The 20598-nt window shown below is 38.3% G+C and overlaps 1 protein-coding gene across 1 annotated transcript in view; it reads left to right on the forward strand.

Moving 5' to 3' along the window:
* Nucleotides 1–20598, forward strand: part of PCSK7 (proprotein convertase subtilisin/kexin type 7) — a 1762277-nt gene that overhangs the window by 343136 nt on the left and 1398543 nt on the right. The window contains exon 5 of the mRNA XM_044080959.1: nucleotides 14881–14971. Coding sequence (XP_043936894.1) covers nucleotides 14881–14971 — 91 coding nt within the window. The remainder of the gene's footprint in view (nucleotides 1–14880; nucleotides 14972–20598) is intronic.

Here is a 20598-nt window from a genome sequence, read left to right on the forward strand (position 1 = left end):
GTTTGCAAACTCAATCGGAGGTAATTTGGTGAGGAGCATTGTGGGTAGAGCTTATTTTGGAAAGCACAAGCTGGAATAACAGCTGAGTCCGTTCTGAGGCTTGAAACCGAGCCCACAGTTAAGGATTAGTGAAGATCGACAACACAGATGGAATGTTATGGTAAGACACAACTTCTTTTTTTTATAAAGTAAATATCCAGTCTGCTTCATTGATTTCCTGACATATGAGTGCTAGTGACAGGGGGTAGAAATGGAGGACTCTGGGGACACTCTGGCTACTGCTGCACATTATATCATCATTTGTAACATTTCAAGCAGGCAGACATCCTTCAGTTTGGGATTTCTGCATTAAATAAATAAAAATGAATTCGACTTTGGTCCTTGGCTCTTTATTTCGTTTCCAAATCAGTATTGCAGAAAAGTAATTTATATATTAACTTCATATGTGTTATTTAGCAGTGCAGTATTTTTACAATGAAATTAGCATTCTGTGCATGTGTTCCACATACTGACTGCATCCCTGGAACTCTTCATCACTTTCTTTCTGCTGAGTAGAGTAATCATATACCTGTTGATGCTTTTACTAACTGTGACCCCATAAATTGTTGTAAATCCATATACTGAGTGAGTGAATACCTTCAGGAAAGTAAGTACAGAGCATTGGACACACTGAATTGGTAATTCTTTTATATTAATTTAATTTTGACCGGAGGACTGTGTAGATGCATTTTAAAAAAATGTCCAGAAGATGGCAGAGTAGGCACGCTGAAACTGTTTTGTCCACTATGATGTTTGTATTGAATCCTGTTTATAAGGAATATGCAGTACTTCACTGTTTAACTTGGCAAAATCATAGTTTGGGAAGAAAAACAATTGAGTTCTTGTACATAAAACAGAAACAGATGTAACCTGTTGACCATGAATTCCGGTTTACTCTTTCTTACCTTGTTATATCTTGATTTTTAACTGTTTCTGAAGTTTGTTTTTTCTTATAAGCGTAGTAGTTCTGTCTGTAGGCTCTTCTTTTTTTTGCTTTCTGAAAAATTAACATTTTCTCATATTGCCTTTAATTTTCTCAATTTTTTTTTTTCAGACAAGATTTTTTTACATATGTATTACATCTTTAAAGGCTTACCCTGTGTAAGATTTTATTATCATATATTTACAGTTAATTTCCTTTTCTCAGCATTTTGTGTGTGTGTGTGTGTGTGTGTGTGTGTGTGTGTGTGTGTGTGTGTGTGTGTGTGTGTGTGTGTGTGTGTTTCTCAGGCAGCAGTTTGTATACAAGCATGTGAATTGTTATAGCAGAAGGAACAGGCTACTGCACCTGACCACAGAGGTTTTTCTGTGGTAGAACATTGCCAGTCTTCCTTCTCCATTTGATATCCTGCTCTGCTGCGTAATGAATTGTCTTTAGTCTTAAATGTGGGTTTTAGTTTGACTGATGAATTAGTTGCGTAGTTTTGCAGAGGCATAGGAGCAGCCCATTTCTCCCTATGTACACATTTTCAGGGGTTAAGAAACATGATCAAAAGGTATGAAGAGATTTTTCAAACACGCTACAGAGATTACATTGTTGGTAATCTATCTGTCGTAGCCTCTCATTTCTGTCATGCAGTTTCTGTAACGTTTCCCAGTATGAGATTACTTCTGTCTTCTGGAATGCAATTTGAGTATTAATGGGAAAGCCATTCAGTTTATGGCACTGCATCTGTGACAGACTGGTGCAGACTAATACTTGGTTCTCTGTAATTTGTTTTCCTATCCTTGACCTGATTATGATATAGCAATAATTGCATGTACTCATTTATAAGGAATCGAGTGTAGGTTTTATGAAGTAGCTTTTGCTGTGATTTTGTTATAGCCATCTCATTACTGCTGTGAAGACAAGAAATTTTGCAAACCTTTTTTCCCTACTGAGAGATTAAACCTGTCAAAGAGGCATGCAATTTTTTTGTCTTGGTGGACCTCTAGGCATTAAGAATGTTTTTCTGAACCTAAGGGACTGGTGTAACAGGCAGTAGCTTTGTTAATACTGCGTCAGATTGAGTTAAAGGTGATAATGGTCGCAGGCCTTAAAGGTGCTCTGGTTGTCATACGAGTGGAGAGTGAGTGGTTTGTCCAGCTGCTAGAGTCGGGCCATCTGTGTGAAAGAGTTCGGGTTGCATGCTTGGAAACCTGTTTTGTATCTCAGGAAGGGTTTGCTTGGCATGGAAGGAGGTTGATAGGAGAGTGTTAAGGTTGACCTCCATCTGTCCAGTAGCTCCTTGGAAGGTAGATAGCGGAGATGATAGTGAAAAATCAAGGTAGGTGCACTTTGTTCTTAATGTTAAACAACTAAATCACTGTCTATTGATGGCTACAGTCAAGAAATGAAATACATTGTTAAGCATACTAAAGGTACTGAAAATACCACTCTAAAATACATTAATCTACTTACTCTGTGTGCAGGAGTCTACCCTGGCATTCAGTGGGTACAAGGTTCTGAAGTAATAATAATAAGGCAACTTGATTAGGATGGATTGTTCTAAGCTTCTCCATAAGACCATTAACAAGTTAGTTTTGTCAGTTCTTAAGTGCTAAATTAGGGTTGGTGTTAGCTGATTACATATTAAAAGGAGAAAAAATCACAGAAAAGAAGGAAATTATTTAAAAAAAAAAGGGGGGGGGGTGGCAGTTTACTGCATCTCTCAGAGATGGTCTGCATACCTTCAGACTATACAGCCGGCCAAAGATTAAGGTGCCTGATATGGAATCTTCAGATGTCTTGGATAAAATGCATATTCAAATATTTATCATAAATATAGTGCTAGAACATTGTGTGAAAACATAATAATTAGGAACTTCAGAAGCTAGAAAGTATGTGATCTAGAAAGTAATGCAGACACTCTGAGAGGATGTGGCTAAAACAAAGGCAGAGCTTGCTGCAGTGGAGGCTAAAAGCGACAAATTCCAGAAGTAATGACAGAGTTAGACGGTAGATCAAGAAGGGTATTAGTGTGGCTCACAGTGTAGCCCTGAAAAATTAATACTGGAAGAACGGTGTACTGCCTTTGACGGAGCTACTTCAAGAATGACCAAATTGTCCACCAAGATCCTATTTAAGAGAGCCCACGAAGTCTTCAGACCCAGTACTGTAGCTGCCAGAAAGCAGCGTAGACCAATTTTAATGAAATTTCAAGCATATAAACTTAAAGCAAATTCTGTCAAAATGATTGCAGGTGTGCAAGCTTCTAAAATTGGGAGACATTTGAGTGTGGATGATGGCTTCTAGACTATCACAAGAGGAAAAGGAGAAGTAAGTTTATTCCTCAAATGAAACTGTGTACAGAGAAAAAGATAATTTAGTTTGATGTACCCCGTATATTAAAAGTTCTATATCCAGTGGATCAAAAACATATGTGGATACAGTCCTCTCAGATACTTCACATTTGGTGGAGTGCTCCTTTTTAACTTGTAAATTTTTGTTCACTTTGCTGCTGCAATCTGAAGATGGACTGCTCCAGTTTCTTCTCTTTCATTTGTTTAATTGTACAACCAAATATTCATAGATTGTTACTAGGCTAATGACCCAGGAGACCTTTCTAAGCACACAAGCTTGGGCAGGGAACATAGATGTGCTTCTCAACTGTCCCTGAATTTGTCTCCTATTTTTGTCTTCTCCCTTGTATTTGTTTTTTTTTATTTTTCTGGTAAATCACTATGGATTACAGTCAATCATTAATGACAGGGATTTTTATAATTTCATACTTCTTATTGCTCTGGCAAAGCTTGTTGTTGCAAAACATTTTCAGTTAACTTTTAAGTAAATACATTTTGTCTGGCAGCACAGAGGATTAAGGCTGTGAGTTTTTACTAAATTGTTTCCTGTTAGGGGTACTGTGTTTTATTTGCTATACCTCCATTTTGCCTGTTGTGTGACTTTGAGCAATTTACTTAACATACAGTGATCCCAGGTAATCCCTAAAGAAGGGCATTTGGTCCTGTGAACTAACCCAGTTAAGCAGTTGGATAAAATAAAAATTGTAGTCGTGAGTTTCAGATTTCATGTTCTCCAGAAATATGTTTGCTAATGCAAAGCTTGTTACTCTGGCAACTTCTAAAGTGTACAAGAACAGTATTTAAAATATTTTCTTGATTTTGGGTCTTTGTCTCAGATTTTTGAGCTAAGTTACTGAGAGGGTTGCAGTGGGTTGCACTGTATGGGTCTGACAACAGTGAACTGAGATATTCCTGGGTCATTATCAATTGCTCTCAAGCAGACATCCGAGGTGTGCACAGTCATTCAAGTGGCTGTAATCGATAGTCATATCTGTGTATGCCTGTATGTACAAGTCTGTGCAGAGGGCATAGAACTCAACTGATCCTGATTTTGCCTCATAATTTTGATCTGTTCCTCTTAAAATTTCTGGTTTCTGGAAAAGTACTATAGATTGTGGCCACTAAATGACAGATGTGAATGTCAGACTTCATATCCTTCAGAAAATAACTAATGCACAACCTGTTATGCTAGCAATTTTTCTAAGTGTATAAGAACACTGTTTAAAATCTCTCCTTCATTTTGGGTCTTTGTCCCCGATTCTTGAGCTACGAGGTTGGGATGGCATAGTGCATACCTCTTAACTTTTTTGCTCAAGAATTCTGAATAAAACCAAAAATAATGGGGGAGGGTTCAATGGCCCAAAATAATGGAAAATGTGCAACTATTACTGTGATCCACTTAAAAGAACAGGTATTGCATCAGCATTTATTTTTGAACCATATAGAAGTACAAAACTCTAATGAGTGGCATTACTGATGGATTATAACCCTCAGTGATTCACCAGAAATTCAAATGTTTTGTGAGGGACAGAGCAAAAGCAAGATGTGAAATCAGAGACAGTTAAGAGGTGTGGAATGGGAGGTTGCAGTGGGTTGCACTGTATGGTTCTGACAGCAGAGAGCTAAAATACATTTCTTTGCCATAGACATTCATGTGTTTACAAGTAAACCATCTAAGGAGTACTCTGTCATATAAGGGTGTATAATTGATGGTCATGTCTGTTCATGTCTGTGTGTATAATTATAGATGGCAATGTTTCTGTAATTTTATAAGAAACAGGAAGGACACAGCAGTGTGGAAAAATGTTTAATGTAAAAAAAATGCATTTATTTATTGGCATTTGTTTACCAGGAAAGCCCACTTGGCCAAAAGGTGCCCATTTATAGTGGAGGCCTGGGGAGAAGAGCTCCAGAAGATAGTTAGTATTTATGTACAGAATCTAAGAGCAGTTAGTAAAAAAAAATTGCAGTGTACAAAATTCAGCAAAATTCATAGTAAAACACAATAGTTATGGAAATACAATTCTAGGCCACTCAATTCAACCCCATCCCAACAGTCATAAGAAACTAGAGCCCAAGAGACACATAAATACCTTTATATAAATCCTGTCATTGATCCAACTGTAGCATGTATGGATTCAGAGAAGAGGACCAAATAGGTTCCTGCATGCAGTACCTTCCCAAATGAAAAGGAAAACCAGAATGCCATACTAGTTTGGGAAGAAGGGGTATGCTGTTGCCACTCTAGTCTTCAGGGACGTTTGTTGTTGTTTGTCTTTTGGCTTTTCCTGGTTAGGGTTCGCCACAGCGGAACTCCGATCTGCTAATGATTGGCAGTAGGTTTTTACTGTGCCGAGTTGCCAGCTCGATGCCCAACCACACATGTCTTTCGGAACGCCACTTGACCGCAGGGAGGACATGCAGACTCCACCGTCCGACATATGTGGTAAAGTAACAAATTTGCTGTCTTAGACCAGGAGAAAGACAAACTCTGTGTGTGAGGTGTCTGATGTGGACTTGAGGGTGAAATTAATAAATTTAACCCAAACAGCAAGTCAGGTGACAAAGCACACATTTAAGTGTGGTTATGATGCTGCTGATGTAGCATCCAGGGCAGCATCTACAAGTTCTGTCATAAGATGTCATGCCAGACTGAGGCTGCAGACCCTGCCAGAGAATATCAGAGTGTAGCTTCATAATTTCACATAGGACGAGGAGCTGCTCTTTTGGTACCCAGTGGTTGAAGTTTAGGAAGATGAAGACAAGAGATAAAAGAAGCAGACTATTAAGAAGCTATTTCACTCCTCAGTGCCAACATATATCAGAAACTGGCCCTCTAAGGTCGGCCATTACTATTACAGGCATAGTTAAGGCAAACCAGGAAGTGAAAAGGGACCAGTGCAAGAAAAAAATGCCAGGGGTGATCTTAAGGGAAAGCCTGGGAATCCCTATGCATCTTCAGCCCCCAAGGAGTGAACATGACTACTTAGATATTCTCACCTCCTTTACCCCCTCCTCCAAACCCCAATCAAACCAATATTGAAAGAAGGCTCACAGAATGTCTCCAAAACTGGAAGGGTATTAGAAAAAATAGGTTATACAGCTTTACAATTTATAAAAAGACTAAAGCTGGCAAGGATCCCACCAGTGCCAAAGGAGCTAATTCACCTTATCTCCTCTTCCCCCTTTCTGGAGGAGCTCCTTTTGTTAGGGGTAATATAACTGGTACAGTTGAGAATAACCATTTTTTGGTCTTTTAAGAATATTTCTAGCTTCCAGAAAGAAAGGGTCTTCAGGATCTATTTTGGAACTATCAAACTCAATACCTTACTCAGGGTTACAAAATTAAAGTGTCAACCTTACAAGCCCTGTTACCCCTCCTTTTTTCATAGGCACTGATGGTAACCTTAGATTTCACTGATGCCAACTGCCATATCTCTGTGCACAAAGACTACATATACTTTCTCAGACTCGAATCAGGGAGGGCGTGACAGTCTGTTTATCTCCTTGCCCTTTTGATTTGCAAGTGTTCCTAGGATGTTTATAAAGTTCCTGTGTTTGGTAATTCCTTATTGCAAGACAAAGATCATTCTCATTTATCCATAACTTAAATGACTGCCTTCTTCAGGCAGTTCCAAGGAGCAAGTAGACATGGCCCTTGCCTTCACCATAGAATGCTTCCAATATCTTGAGTTCTCATTGAACATCCCAAAATTAAACTTTACTCCCTTCAAAAGAGTAATGTTCCTGGGATAATTTTAATACTCCTTCTGCCAAAAGGTATTTCTCCTACAAGTGATGGCAGAGCATTTGGAGCAATACTTACCCAACTTAGCACAGGAAAAAAGGTTTCATCCAAAGAGTGTCTCAGGGCTCTGAGATACATCGCCTCCACCATGTCGTTGGTATCTCTGGACAGACTGAATGTGAAGAGGTTCCAGAAGTACCTGAAACACATTCAGAACCATCACAGTCAGTCCCTGGAAGAAGTGTTTATTATTTCCCCTGCATTTCCAAGAGCTGAAACAGTGGGTCACCCACGTCTAACTGAACTTGGGAGTTTCAGTAAGGACTCCTCCCCACCAGACACTAACAACAGATGCTTCAGTCCTATTCTGGGGATCATACACAGAGCCATTCAGAGTCCAGGACCTGTGGATTGCAGCCTGAAGGAGAAAGCATACAAATGTGAAAGAGATGATAGCCTTGAGTCAGGCACTGAAGGCTTTCAAACCAATATGGAAAGGAGATGCCCTCCAGGTAGTCACAGACAATACATCAGTTGTATGTGGCTTGTTAACAAGCAGGAAGGGAAACCATCTTTGGCCAGCCTTGACTACCTGACAGATGACACTGCACTCTCAGATGACACTAAAAATGGTGCTGAGTCCCTTTATGTCAGAATACAGTGATGGAGAAACTTGTCATGTCAAAGAAAGATCCACATGATTGGATGAATAGACGTTAGATGGATGTGGTTTTGCTTGTCTGGCACACAGGTGGGGTGTGCCAAAGATAAATCTCTTTCCACAAAACAGGTGAAGATGTTCTGCTGAAGTGCACTGAACACGGAGGTTTGACCAGTAGATGCCTTAGCCATCAAATGGAGAGGTTGCTTCCTATGTGCATTCCTTATAATCCTTCCTGTTCTCCAAGGTGATCCATAAGGCAAGAACAGAGAGGCCAGAGGTGTTATTGAAAGCACCCTTTTGGCCCAGGCAACACTTCTTTCTTCCACCACATGGAGATGTCCAGAGGAAACTTCATGTGCTGTCATTGCTAGTGGACCACCTACTTCAGAACAAGAAGGCTGCCATATACCCCAACCTGGAAATATTACTGCTCCCAGCCTGGATGATCTAACTCTTTTGCCCTTCAGGCAACAATTCAGAGGACATGCTGAACATACTTAAGAGCCATTGGGAAATAGTACTTATCCAAATGGAAGAGGTTTTCTTGTAGTGCCGTGAAAAGGAATCAGGACCATAAAACGACATTGTTGTCCATGATACTTCACTTCATAAGTGAGCATTCCAGTGAAGGAATAGCCTACGCTTCCATTAAAATACAGCTTTCAGCCATCTCAGCCTGCCTGTCAATGAATCCACAATTTAGTGCATTTTTTACCAATCATTTTCTGAAAGGAATGTTGCCCTTGAGACCACCAAAAAGAATTGCTGATGCTTTGACCTAAATTATGTAGTTGAAAAACTGACCTAGTCATCCTTTGAACCCAAATCTGTAGCCCTGACTTGGAAAGCAATCCAACCCTCCTAGTATCACCCCAGGGTGAGCCTTAAAGAAACCTTTCTTTATGGCTATGGTAATGAAGGGTTGCTTCCTCAGTGTAGCTTTTTATCTGTCCATCTTCTTGCCCAATCTACAAAACAGGGGAGAAGGAATGTTGCGCACTCTGCATAGACAACTGAAATTTTATGTGCAGGAAACCAAAATAGGAGTTCTTGGTCATCTACCCACATTTTCTCAAACCATTACATGACCGTATATCTGAGGAGAATTTAGGGAGTGCTGTTTCTCATTTTCTCCTCTTATTTAGCACAGTGAATGAGGGTGTCTTCCACAGTGTACTTCACATAGATTTTCCAGGGCCTTATTCTTTAGCAAATGTCAACTGTATATTTGACATCTCAGGGGGATGGGCATCTTTTATGCCTAGAGAAGGATAGGTGCTATAGACAGACTATATATTGTAGAATATACATTTATGGACAAGAAAGTTAAAACTCTGTTAACAATTTCAGACCATTTGTCCCTTTTGGCAGCTTTCACTCTGGGAGTGTTTCCAAGAAGGTAATTACTGGATATAGCCCCAGCACAGTGTCTGAGATCAGAGATACTTGAATCCTGGTGTAAAGATTTATCATGTCTGCTGAGTGTTTTTGATTAAAACTGGTGATATTGTAGAGGGGTAGGATGCATTAAAGGTGAAACTTAGGTAGGCATTATTAATGAAAGTGCAAAATATGTAGGAATCAGAGAAAATTCTTGGGTACCTCACAACAAATTAGAGTGATTCAGGGAACAAAGGAACAGTTAAATCCTGCTGAAGAGGAGGTTGCTATCTAAGCCAAGAAAAACTTGAGTGTCTAAGCCAGACTATGATTTTTAGAAAAGTTGTCATAAGAGTAGACTATTTTGGCAATTCTTCGAGGTCCCAAATGTATTTGGATGAAAAGTTAAGAGAAAGTGGAAAAATGTATTGCAAAATTGTAAGATTCATAGTTGACAGTTTCAGCAAGAAATCCTAGTAGAATTTTATAGATTTTCTGAGTTTTGTATTGAGGTATGTATACAGGAGTGCACCTCACAGATCACAGTACAGTACTATAGTATTAGTTAGAAGGGACTTGTTTTCCACAATCAGTAGTGAGGGATTTGGGCACCCTGGTTGATAGTAACCTGACTTTTGACCACCATGTTGCTTCCTTTGTACAGAACCACATGACACAGTCCATCTGTGGACCCTTTTCAGTGCTGAACTATGTCTAGGAAATGTTTATGGGAATTTTAGCCACAAGAATGACAAAGTTACAACTATACTTGATTGTCAAACATTAAGTCTCCCTCTTACAAAGCCACACTTGTCAAGATCAGTGTAATTAAAGCACTGATGCAAATAGAAGATGCTAAGGATCAAATGAAACCATTGTTAATAATAAGCCCAGATGCTGTAAATGCCTTAAATAAGATGAGCTGGGATTTTTTTGAGAGAGGTGATGAAAAATGGGATTCCTAGAGAGACTGTTGGGGCATCTTGTATATGGATCTAGTTCACAAGAACAACAGACCAAAATATAGAATCCCAGTGGTTCAAAATTCAAAATGTTGGCTCTTGGAATACATAATAAATAAATAGCTTTTTTACAAGGGGGATGCACATCCACTGCATATTATCTGTATCAACTTCAAGATCACACCACATTGGGAAATACATTCCTGATCCCCAGAAATACTAGCAATCAACAAGAAACTGGTTTTATGCTCTGGATGTTCAAGGAATTAAGGATTTGACATTATGAGCAGTTGAAATTTTGAATAACTCCCATTTATGTGTATGTATACATAGACAACTTTTCAAGGGAAATAAGAGGTTGGTTATCAGGTCCTCAGTTTCTATACAGAGAAACTCACCAGAATTGCCTTCTGTCACCACTCCTTATTGCTCTTTATCTGTAACCTCTAGCTTTAAAGATATGAGCATAACAAATTCAAGATTATGAATGGTCAGGGCATGAGATTAAAACAGCATTGTTTGCATATGATTATACTGATAGTCAGTGCACTTTGTCACCTTGCTGTCCCATAAGTTGAAGGAATTTCAGCATTTGTCAAAGTAAAAAATAAATAAAATAAATGAAGCATTAATACTTAACCGCAATCCTATCTTGTGTGCAACCCAATCTATATTTTGGGGGAGTACAACAAAATAAAATATTTTGAGATTTGACTGACCAGTTCAGAGTCCCAGTCTGTTAAGGAATTTTGGGAAGAAGAGAGAAAATGTTTGCATAAACATAAAAATGGAAACTTATGGCAGTGGGGCTAGTTCATAACTCTATGTAAGTTAGCAACCTGGGATCCTGGGTTGATCAGTTCCTCTCCTTTGATCTCCGTGTTGCAGCAGTTGTCAGGAAATCTTTCAACTTGGAATAGCTTATCACCAAAGAAATATCATCCAGATCTAAAGATGTTATTCTCCCCCTTGTACTCAGCACAGGTAAGATATAGAATACACTGCCTCGTTTAGGTTGTACCTAACTGGATATATCAAGCAGCTGGAAAGACCTAAGAGGTTCCTAACAAAGAGGGTAATTTGCTTAAAATCCCTAAATTACCAGAAAAAAATTGAGGCATTTGACCATCTTTTCTGTGTCTTATAGGCTCTTCAGAGGAGCCCTATGCCTTGTCTTCTGGGCAGTTGGGTTCTGGTAGTCCAGGATCTCACGTACCTTCACAAAAAAAACAGGAAAAGGGATCTAAACTTACTTCAACAGATCAATGAAGCAAGGTGGAGCAAGAGATTCATTACTGAGTCTCCTTCTCTGGAATGAATTTCCCTCTCCAGGTGATGCACTATCTTCCTTCAAATGGGACTGGGATCATTGGATGGATATTCATAAATTCACTCCAAGCTTGACTGGTGTAGCTATCTCTTAGATGGGGGAATTATGGTCTAAGATGGGAACTGTCAAGACATAATAGTCATAAGACACATTAGCCTTGAACTTCTTATAAGATACGGGATGCTAAGTTGTTTTTGGTTCCATTGATGCCTTACTTAGGCACAGCTTTCCTAGTTTCCCCAGAAGAGGAGTACTTAACATTGATAAAGAAGGGAATTCCATAAGGGATCGACTAATTTATTTGGGAAGGTAAATGTGCAGGAGTTGCATGGGGCAAAGTAGTAACACCAATAGAATTTGGGAGATCGGAGGTTCCAGGGATAAACTAGTAATGCCAATATAATTTTTGGGGTTCGGGGTTATTACAGGAATGGACAATTAACATGTCTTTATCTAATGCAATGTGAAGGCTACATGGATAAATAGAAGGAGATGACCTTGACACCGGAAACATTTTCTTGGGTATAGTAAGCGTACTGTCTGGGTTTTTTAGGGAAAAAAAGTTTTAATAACCAAGTTTATTTGAAGAGAATATCTCAGCTGGCTAGAATAGTCCTGCTAGAGGAAGAAATAAAGGAGTAAAAGCAAGTCATTTTACCAATATGCGCTGCTCAAAGACATGGAAATAACCATGGTAAGAAAAAGGAATGGAAGAATAGAAACACAGAGCCAACGTATGGGAAACAGCTAAAAGTATGGGGTACACTAAGTTTGTAGGATGAAGCAAAATAAAATCTTACTCTGCAGCCACAACCCAAGTTATTATTTTCGAACAATGTCCTGAATTGACATACATTATTAAAAAAAGAATATCACAAATGTAATGTCTAGCACAGTTTTTGTTTTAACTTAGGACAGGACTGGCAAGTACAAAAATATTAATTAGTAAGGCCTAAAGTGTGTGTGTGTGTGTGTGTGTGTGTGTGTGTGTGTGTGTGTGTGTGTGTGTGTGTGTGTGTGTGTGTGTGTGTGTGTGTGTGTGTATGTATGTATAGCAAGAAGGGGAAAAAAAGCAATCCAAAACATTTAAAAAGGATTGTAACGGAAAGCTGAAAGTTTAGAGTGGGAGAGACTTAGATTTGTCCAATCCCTGCATATGCGTTCAGAACCTTTCCATGGGAGTCTACACAGGTATTTCCCACATGACAAATGTACTGCAAAAATGTTTCCACAGGCTGTAATATGTGCTGGAGACGTTCAGAAGGGGATATGGGGAACTGGGAACTTGTATTTTAGACTTGATAAGAGTCAGCAGTCTTTAAGCTAACATTGCAGAATGTGATGGATGAGGTATTTAACAAAGATTTTGTTTATACTAATTTATGAGTCAGCAGCTGAGGGTCCTAGACATCAAAAAGCATTGTCAATTCTGTTACTGATACTGGCTACTAATGCAAAAACACACAGAAGGTAAGGATAGCATGTGCACGTCAGGATGTTGTCAAAATAATGAATGCAGTTTCAAACATGGAGTTATGGTAGGTAAATGGCATCAAATGTACCGAAATTGTTACCATGACTGCAATACAGAGAAAAGCAAGACCATATCAAGAGATTTAAAAGCATGAGAATTTCCTTTTTGTTATAGCCAGTAGGGTGAAAAGTGAAATAGTAAAAGGGAACAGTGCAAAAATTTGCGTTTAGGTCTAATCAAAGAAGGATCGTTTGTGTGTGCATGTGTGTGTACTTAATATGCCTAAATTGCCTTGTATTAACAATTTTACAGTGATGTGATTAAAATTTTATGCAGCATAAAAATAGAATGTTTTCTAACTTACACCAGCTTATGTTAAATACTAATGTGTTTGACTCAATGTAAATATGTTGAATGTTTTGCAATAAATTTATATTTTGGGGAAAAAATAAAAATGCCATCTTAGGACAGAAACATAGGCACCTCAGGAGAGAACTGAACTGGAAAGGCAAAATGCTGTGAGGCAGCAATACTGACCTCTGCCACCACTGTATCTGCTATGACTGAGTATAACCCAGCTGAATTTTTCATTCAAAATTACCTTTTCAGAAGACTACACTATAGTCATAGGATCAACTTGTAACAAATCAGGAAACAATTCATTAGGACAATGAACCAAAGTCTTCCAAAGTGGAACATACTTATTATTAATGCACAGCTATGACATGTTACCATTTCGCTGTTAAGAACAGGCTCATTCCTAAAATTGTAGACCAGTCAACTTGTAGGAGTCTTCAAGCTGGTCTTCAATAAAGCTACATTGAGCCCTCCATAAAGCTTTAAGCCACACATGTTGTGTCTTATGTCAGATAGATATTCACCATTTTTTCGGACCAATTTGATTCTCTGAGCTCCTGTTGGAGAGCATGGGACTTTAACCACAGGATTCACTTTCATAAAGGGCTTGGTGGTTATTTACTAACTTGCAGTTATCCCCTCCTTTGTATAAGGTGACATGGGATATATGCAAATTACCCTTTAAGGATGTCAGGTGTTTAAGCTAAATGACAATTCTGAATGTCCATGGCTTTTTCTTTTAAGTCTATTTATGGACAATTTCAGGCCACTAAAGCCAAAACAAACCCCACTAGCCATGTGGCTAGTGGCCTGAAATTGTCCATAAATAGACTTCAAAGAAAAAGTCGTGGACATTCAGAATTGCCATTTAGCTGAAACACCTGATATCCTTAAAGTGTAATTTGCATATATTCCATGTCGCTTCTAATATAAGAGGTTTAAGGTGTCACGCAGTGGAAAGTCTAGCTTTGCGAGATATTTCTTTTTGTGTTTTTAACCAATTGTTTTTTTCTGTGTGACCTTTTACTCATTGTTTTAGCTCTTTTGCATAAGCAGACTAGTAAAAGGTAATGTAGAGGTTTGGCTGAAGCATTGACCTTGTAATTAGAGTTCAGGATGTTGCTCCTTTATTCTTATTTCTTTGAGCATAAACGGATGCCAGGTGGTTGTTGGCACATTACCTGTGGGATGAAGAGGTGTAAAGCAGGGAACCAGAAATATGATGACTGCCAACATGTATGGCCTTCTTCGAGCCAATTTCTTTTGGTTGTGAAGTGGCAAGTTCCAGAGATATAACTGGATGATCTTTGTACAGACGAAGCTTAGAAGTAAAAAAAATAAATAAATAAAATGGCACAAAAGTTTTATTTACAGCAGATATGTAGCTTATCTCCTTAGCAATTTAAATTTCCTGAAAGTGAACAGGAACAGCAAATGCACAGTGTATTTAATTAGCCATTTTAAAGATATAAATGTTGCCTTATACATGAAGACTCAACATGCAGATTATTTGTCATCATTTAACTGGTCTTTTGAATTGTTATTGATTTCTAATGACCGTATTAGCTGAATGCATCTGTATGAAAGAAGCTGGTTTCAGTTTGTCTGCTAGTATATGACGTAGTTGCATGATTTGTCTTACAGGTATTAGAGTGCTGGATGGACCATTAACTGACAGTATGGAGGCTATAGCCTTTAACAAACACTACCAAATTAATGACATCTACAGCTGCAGGTGAGAAGAGTTCTTGCTTAGAGAAACTTAATTTTTGGGTGACTTTTGTTTAACATTTCTGTTAAGTAAAACAAGATTACTTTCAGCTAGTTAAGCCAACAAGTCTGACAAGGGCTTGTAAAACCCTTCAGACTTATTACTGTGTGCATATACCATTTTGAGTTTGTTAAAAATGAAATAAAATTCTTGGAAGTGTTGCAGTACAAAGCCTTCACTGGTTAAAGTTCTCTAAACCATTAGGTTAAGGACACGCGCGCGCACACACACACATTCCAGGCATTAAAGGTGTTAAATTAAACTGGAAATCTGTAGTTTCAAAAATTGTAAAGAGACCCTCAGTAGTAGAGAGATTAAGATAATTCATAGCGCATATAGAGCTCTTCTTCCCTTAAAACATCTTTCTTTTATTTTTTTATTATCTGTAAATATAGTTTGTTTTTACATAATTCGCATGCGTTTTCATGGCACTGTTTTGCCCCCTTATATACCCAGGTCAGGTGCAATATGTGTGTGTATATATATGTGTACACTTGTATATATGTACACATATTTACACAAACACTCACACTTTTTATATATATGTATAATTGTACAAAATATGTATATGATGTTCACATACACGTTCACACTGTTTATACATATTTGTATAATTGTATAATATACACATATGATCTTTACACATATATATGAGTATGCATAAGTCTGCACAGTAGTCAGGATACTGAAGTGCCAGTAGTTTCAGTGCACTTCTGCATTAATGACCTATGGTCTTTACAGGGTAGGCTGGCTGTAATGCCCATTAATAAAAATGAATTACCACTAAGCAAACTTAAGTGTGTTGTGAAAATAAATGTGTACTTTACACTCGCATATCTTTCAAGTTACATTATCTGGTAGTAAAGGTGGTACTTCAGTAGTTTTTTAAAAGTTTCACCTCCAGACACATTAGATGAGATAGCAATTTGGAACTCTTCCGTGTCCAACTCACTATAAACAAAACCCTGTATCACATTGTAGTTTACTGTAAGACCTCCCTCTTTGTCCCTATGGGTAATATCTCCTACCTAACCAGTATGGAGTCCTTATGTATTAAGCCAAACATCATCCTCCTGGGAGACTTCCAGATATTCCACTATTAAGTGGGAGACTTGAATATCCTTGATCATGTATGCCTGGAAATTTCTGGTTTTCTTGGATACAAATTTCCCGGACCAGTTAGTTCACTACTCAGCTAGAAGAGATGAAATCCTGGATATAGTCCTCACCTTATAGGAAAATTCTGCTCCCTGTCTATTATAACCTCCTTCCTGGTCAAATCAGACCACAAGTCAGTCACATTCACCGTAAGACTGAAGTCAGAAACATCCTCCAATACTTTAGTATTCAGTGACTATGCAAAGGCTAATCTACTAAAACGTGAGCAGTGACCTCAGTAAATTCAAAAGCCCCTTCCACATCACTAATTCCACTACTTATGTGAAATCCTTGATGCCAATTTATATGTATATGTAAACAGTTGCATAAATGTTTTGTCCCCCCCCCTGAAATAAATGCAATGCAAAATTAAAAAATAAACCTCCTGTGCAGGAACCCAAATATAAACAGGCTCTGTATTAAGGAAAAAACTCATTACATGTAAAAATAAGTCTAACTCTTATGAAGTCAAACATACTCTGGATAAACTAAACAAGGAATTCCAAATCCTGATCAAATCAGTCAAAGCCAGGTGTGAGTTAAAAAATAGATAATCACACAGCTTTCTTTAACTATCTTAGAAGTCTCAGAAACTATGCCCAGCACTGCACAAATCTAATACTAAGTGATACCGCATACTCAGTCCCAGAATGCATTACTAATTTACTAGCGGAAAAATTAATCTACAGTTTTACCACCCCCCTCCCCTCCAGTAGTCTCAAATTAAATACCCAAATCTACCCCACTCGTCAAATCTCAAGGTACTGTCAAAGGCCAAGAACAGTATGTTTATGGGTCCAGATGAGATACCAGGCTGCCGACTGGCTAGCCTGAAACATGAATTGAGGCTATTCAACATTAGCCTTAAAACAGGCTATGTGCTAGATGAATGGAGGACGGCAATAGTCATTCCCTTGCACAAAGGTAGGACTGTGACAGACCTGGGTGATTACAGACCCATAAGCTTGACCATCTTCTTCTACAAGGCTATGGAAGGGGTCATTATGGAACTAGTAAACAGAAATAGAAGTAAACTATGTACTCAGCCTAATACCCATTTGAATTTGCCAAAGATAGGTCCTGCCTATTTAACCTGGTTGACCTCTTTTGATAAGTCAATGAGGCAATGGGCAAGAGCGAATCAATGCCCACTGCCTACCTGAACCCTGCAAAAATGTTTAATAACCTCCCACACTCCGTCATCACAAATAAACTCTCCTAACTCATTGTTAACCCATATGTAACTCGGTGGATAAAAAATTGGCTCACAAATACATCATGGGAAGTAAGGGTGAGTGGTTTAACCTCTTCCAAAAGGCCTGGCACTAGTGGAGTGCCCCAGAGTTCAGTCTTTGGGCCATGTCTCTTTGGTATTTACAGAGGACAGAGCTAATGTTAAGGAATGCTGACTGACCAGATGACTGCAAACTTGGTGCCATCATAAACTCCCTGGAGGAATCTTGGTCCTATAAAGAGGGTCTGTTCCAAACAAATTTGTGCCAAAACCATGGACTGAAACTAATGCCAAGAAACGTATAACTGTATGCTTTGGTAAGCATGCATCATTTTATAATTGCCACGTTACCAACACTTCCCTGGAAACTGATCCCCTAGTTAGAGATCTGGAACCTAGGCTGACAATGAGCTGTCCTTTGATCACCATGCATCCACTATTGTAAGGAAGTCCCTTTTTCATTGCACAGCTTGTATTGAAGGACATTGCATCCAGATCCTGGGGCATAATTATTCCTTTGTACTCTGCACTCATTAGGCTGAGCATTGAGTGTAATGCTTCTTTTGGTATGTACCTGTCCGAACACTTGTCAAAGCTGGAATGAGCAGAATGCTTCCTAACCAAAAAGAAAAACCCTTATCCTTCTTATCCGTATCATATAGGCTACTAAGAGATTACCTCTGCTCGCTTACAGAGACCCAGCACATCCTGTTCCGTTAGACCTACTACACATTCATAAGTTCAGTATTATCAGAAACATTTGCTGAAGGGGACCTCAGTCTCCTTTGCAAGCTTAACAGAGCATGCTGGAGGGATAGGTGTGTATCACAGAGAGTATCACTTCTATGGAACCAGCTTCCCCTCTACATACAGCAGCTTACTTCTCTTACTGTATTCAAACATCACTTGGACAAATGGCTGCATAACTGCAAGTTCATACCTGGTTTAGCTCCAGTGGCCCTCATAAACAGGGGGGAAACATGTAAGTAACCAACAAATACCTGTGTGACCCTTCTTTGTAGATTCATATTGTAATACAAGGGCTAATAATTAGCATGGGAATGCAAGACATGGCTTCTTAAGATCCTCACAGATCAATAGCGTAATAAGTACCTATGAACCTAAAACTGACTGGCAAAATATTTTCATGATTATGAATTGATGAAATAAAATTAGTCTTTTGAGCAAGCCCTTTATTCAGACAAATTTCAGTTATGTAAACAAGTAGTATTATTTAATGGTCCAACACCCTGTGAGTTAGTCTTACCTCTCATTTGGTACCTGTTATCAGCTGTTAGAAAGGCAGCAATCTGAAATTGTTAAAAGGTTGTCACTCCACCTTTTTCTGAATTAATGAGCATAGCAGCTATTATAAATGAAAAAAAGAAAGCAGTACCTTATGAGTGAGGGCAAAAGATTCTTCAAAAATTGCATATTTTTGCCAAAACTGTGATTATTGTTATATAAATATAATTACGATTCTCCTCAGTTGTGTGAGATAATGTGTAAGGTGGCCTATGTTATAGACTGTGAAGACTTACATAATGTGATTCATAATAACTTTTGTCCATTATTTCATATTGTCACTCTTTACTTGGGTCTGCTATAGCATAAGTTGACATAGCATAGCTGCCCAAAAATTACAAGTTCTTCTTTAGCATCTCCTTGAAAGAGTAAATAATCCTTGTATCATGCGACCAGATGAGTTGCCTGGACACTTCTTTTGAACTTGGGGAACTCTTAATCCTTTAATGGTCATGTTTAATTTACAGTTAATGACAGGTTTAGTTCCTCAGGACTATAAATCTGTTGCAGTGGTACTTTAAGGGCAGCAGGGTCATTGCGTTAGTGCAGAATTATAGGCTTACAAGTATAACATACATTTTAGACATTGATAGATTTAAAAAAAAGACAATTTGAAGTCAGAATATCTATTGCTTTATTTAATACAAGCCAAATAGACTGTATCATGATTCTTTTTTAAAATCATGACACACATGCACTTTTCATAATGTGACTGGTAGCATTCCATTGATAGATTTCCAAAAAAACAATAAACATTTTGAAGTCAGAAGATTCTAGTGCAGACTACATTGTTATTCTTTTTCAAAGCAAGGATATGCATCTTGTGTTTTATAATTGCATAACCAAAGATTGTCTTTTATGACCTAATTACATTTGCAGCTAATAATGTTATTTCTTAATCAAAAAGGAGGGTCCAACTTTTGGGTGTAACCATGCATGGACTGTGCCAATCTGCTAGAATGTTCCAGTCTTTTCCACTAAAATTATGCGTACTAAGGCGGTTAGGAAAACAGTGCTTGAACATACCTGCATGAACAGTTTTTCTTTTATTTCCATACCAGCAATTCATCTGTACAACCTGAAGAATCCCTGTTATGCAGCACTGTGCGTCAGTCTAACTTGTAATTGCAGTTACAAAAGCCTACATTAAAAATACAAATGAACAATATAGCAGAAATCTAAATAGCAGTGGTCCATATTTACCATCACTGGAGTTACACCAACATGATTTCAGGTTGACAGATTAACAAGTTCATTAACTTTTATGAACCAGTTACTAAGGTCTTAGATAGTGGAGTTGCTTTTGTCATGTGTCTTGACCAAGCCAAGGCATTTGATATATACTGCTAGATGGTATTATAATAAAAACACCATGAACTGCCAGTGTCAGTTAACTGTATTGTGCAGTGGATTAAAAACTTGCCTGTACACTGAAAGAAGTCCACCGATTTTTTTCTGGAATATCCAACATAGATTTGGAAAGGTTTGGGTCTGAGCCAGAGACAATTAGTCCTATGTGCCTAACCATAATACCCTTTGACATGTGAAATACCTTTCTGCAGCAGGTGCCATTTTTTTCATAATTCATATGCCGCTTACTTCCCCTTGGCATGCTCTTCCTACTGTGATTAACTCCACAGATTTTTACTTCAATAACTGCAGTAGTACTCTCATGATAATGTTACTTGTCAGCAACCGGACACTGCATGTAATACCATTGCTGAAACTGCAAGATTTGCTATCAATTTGCTATGAGTACACACGGTATTTCAATCATGTGTTGGTATTTTTACTAATAGACTTATTGTACAAGACAAAGTTTACTCAGTTTGCTACAGTGAGCAATAGACGTTCGCTGCAATTTGCTGGGGATAATGGTCACAGTGAATATTTA

The sequence above is a fragment of the Protopterus annectens genome, chromosome 8.part0, assembly GCF_019279795.1.
Source record: "Protopterus annectens isolate FY-2018-M chromosome 8.part0, PAN1.0, whole genome shotgun sequence".
In the NCBI taxonomy this organism is placed as follows: domain Eukaryota; kingdom Metazoa; phylum Chordata; order Ceratodontiformes; family Protopteridae; genus Protopterus; species Protopterus annectens.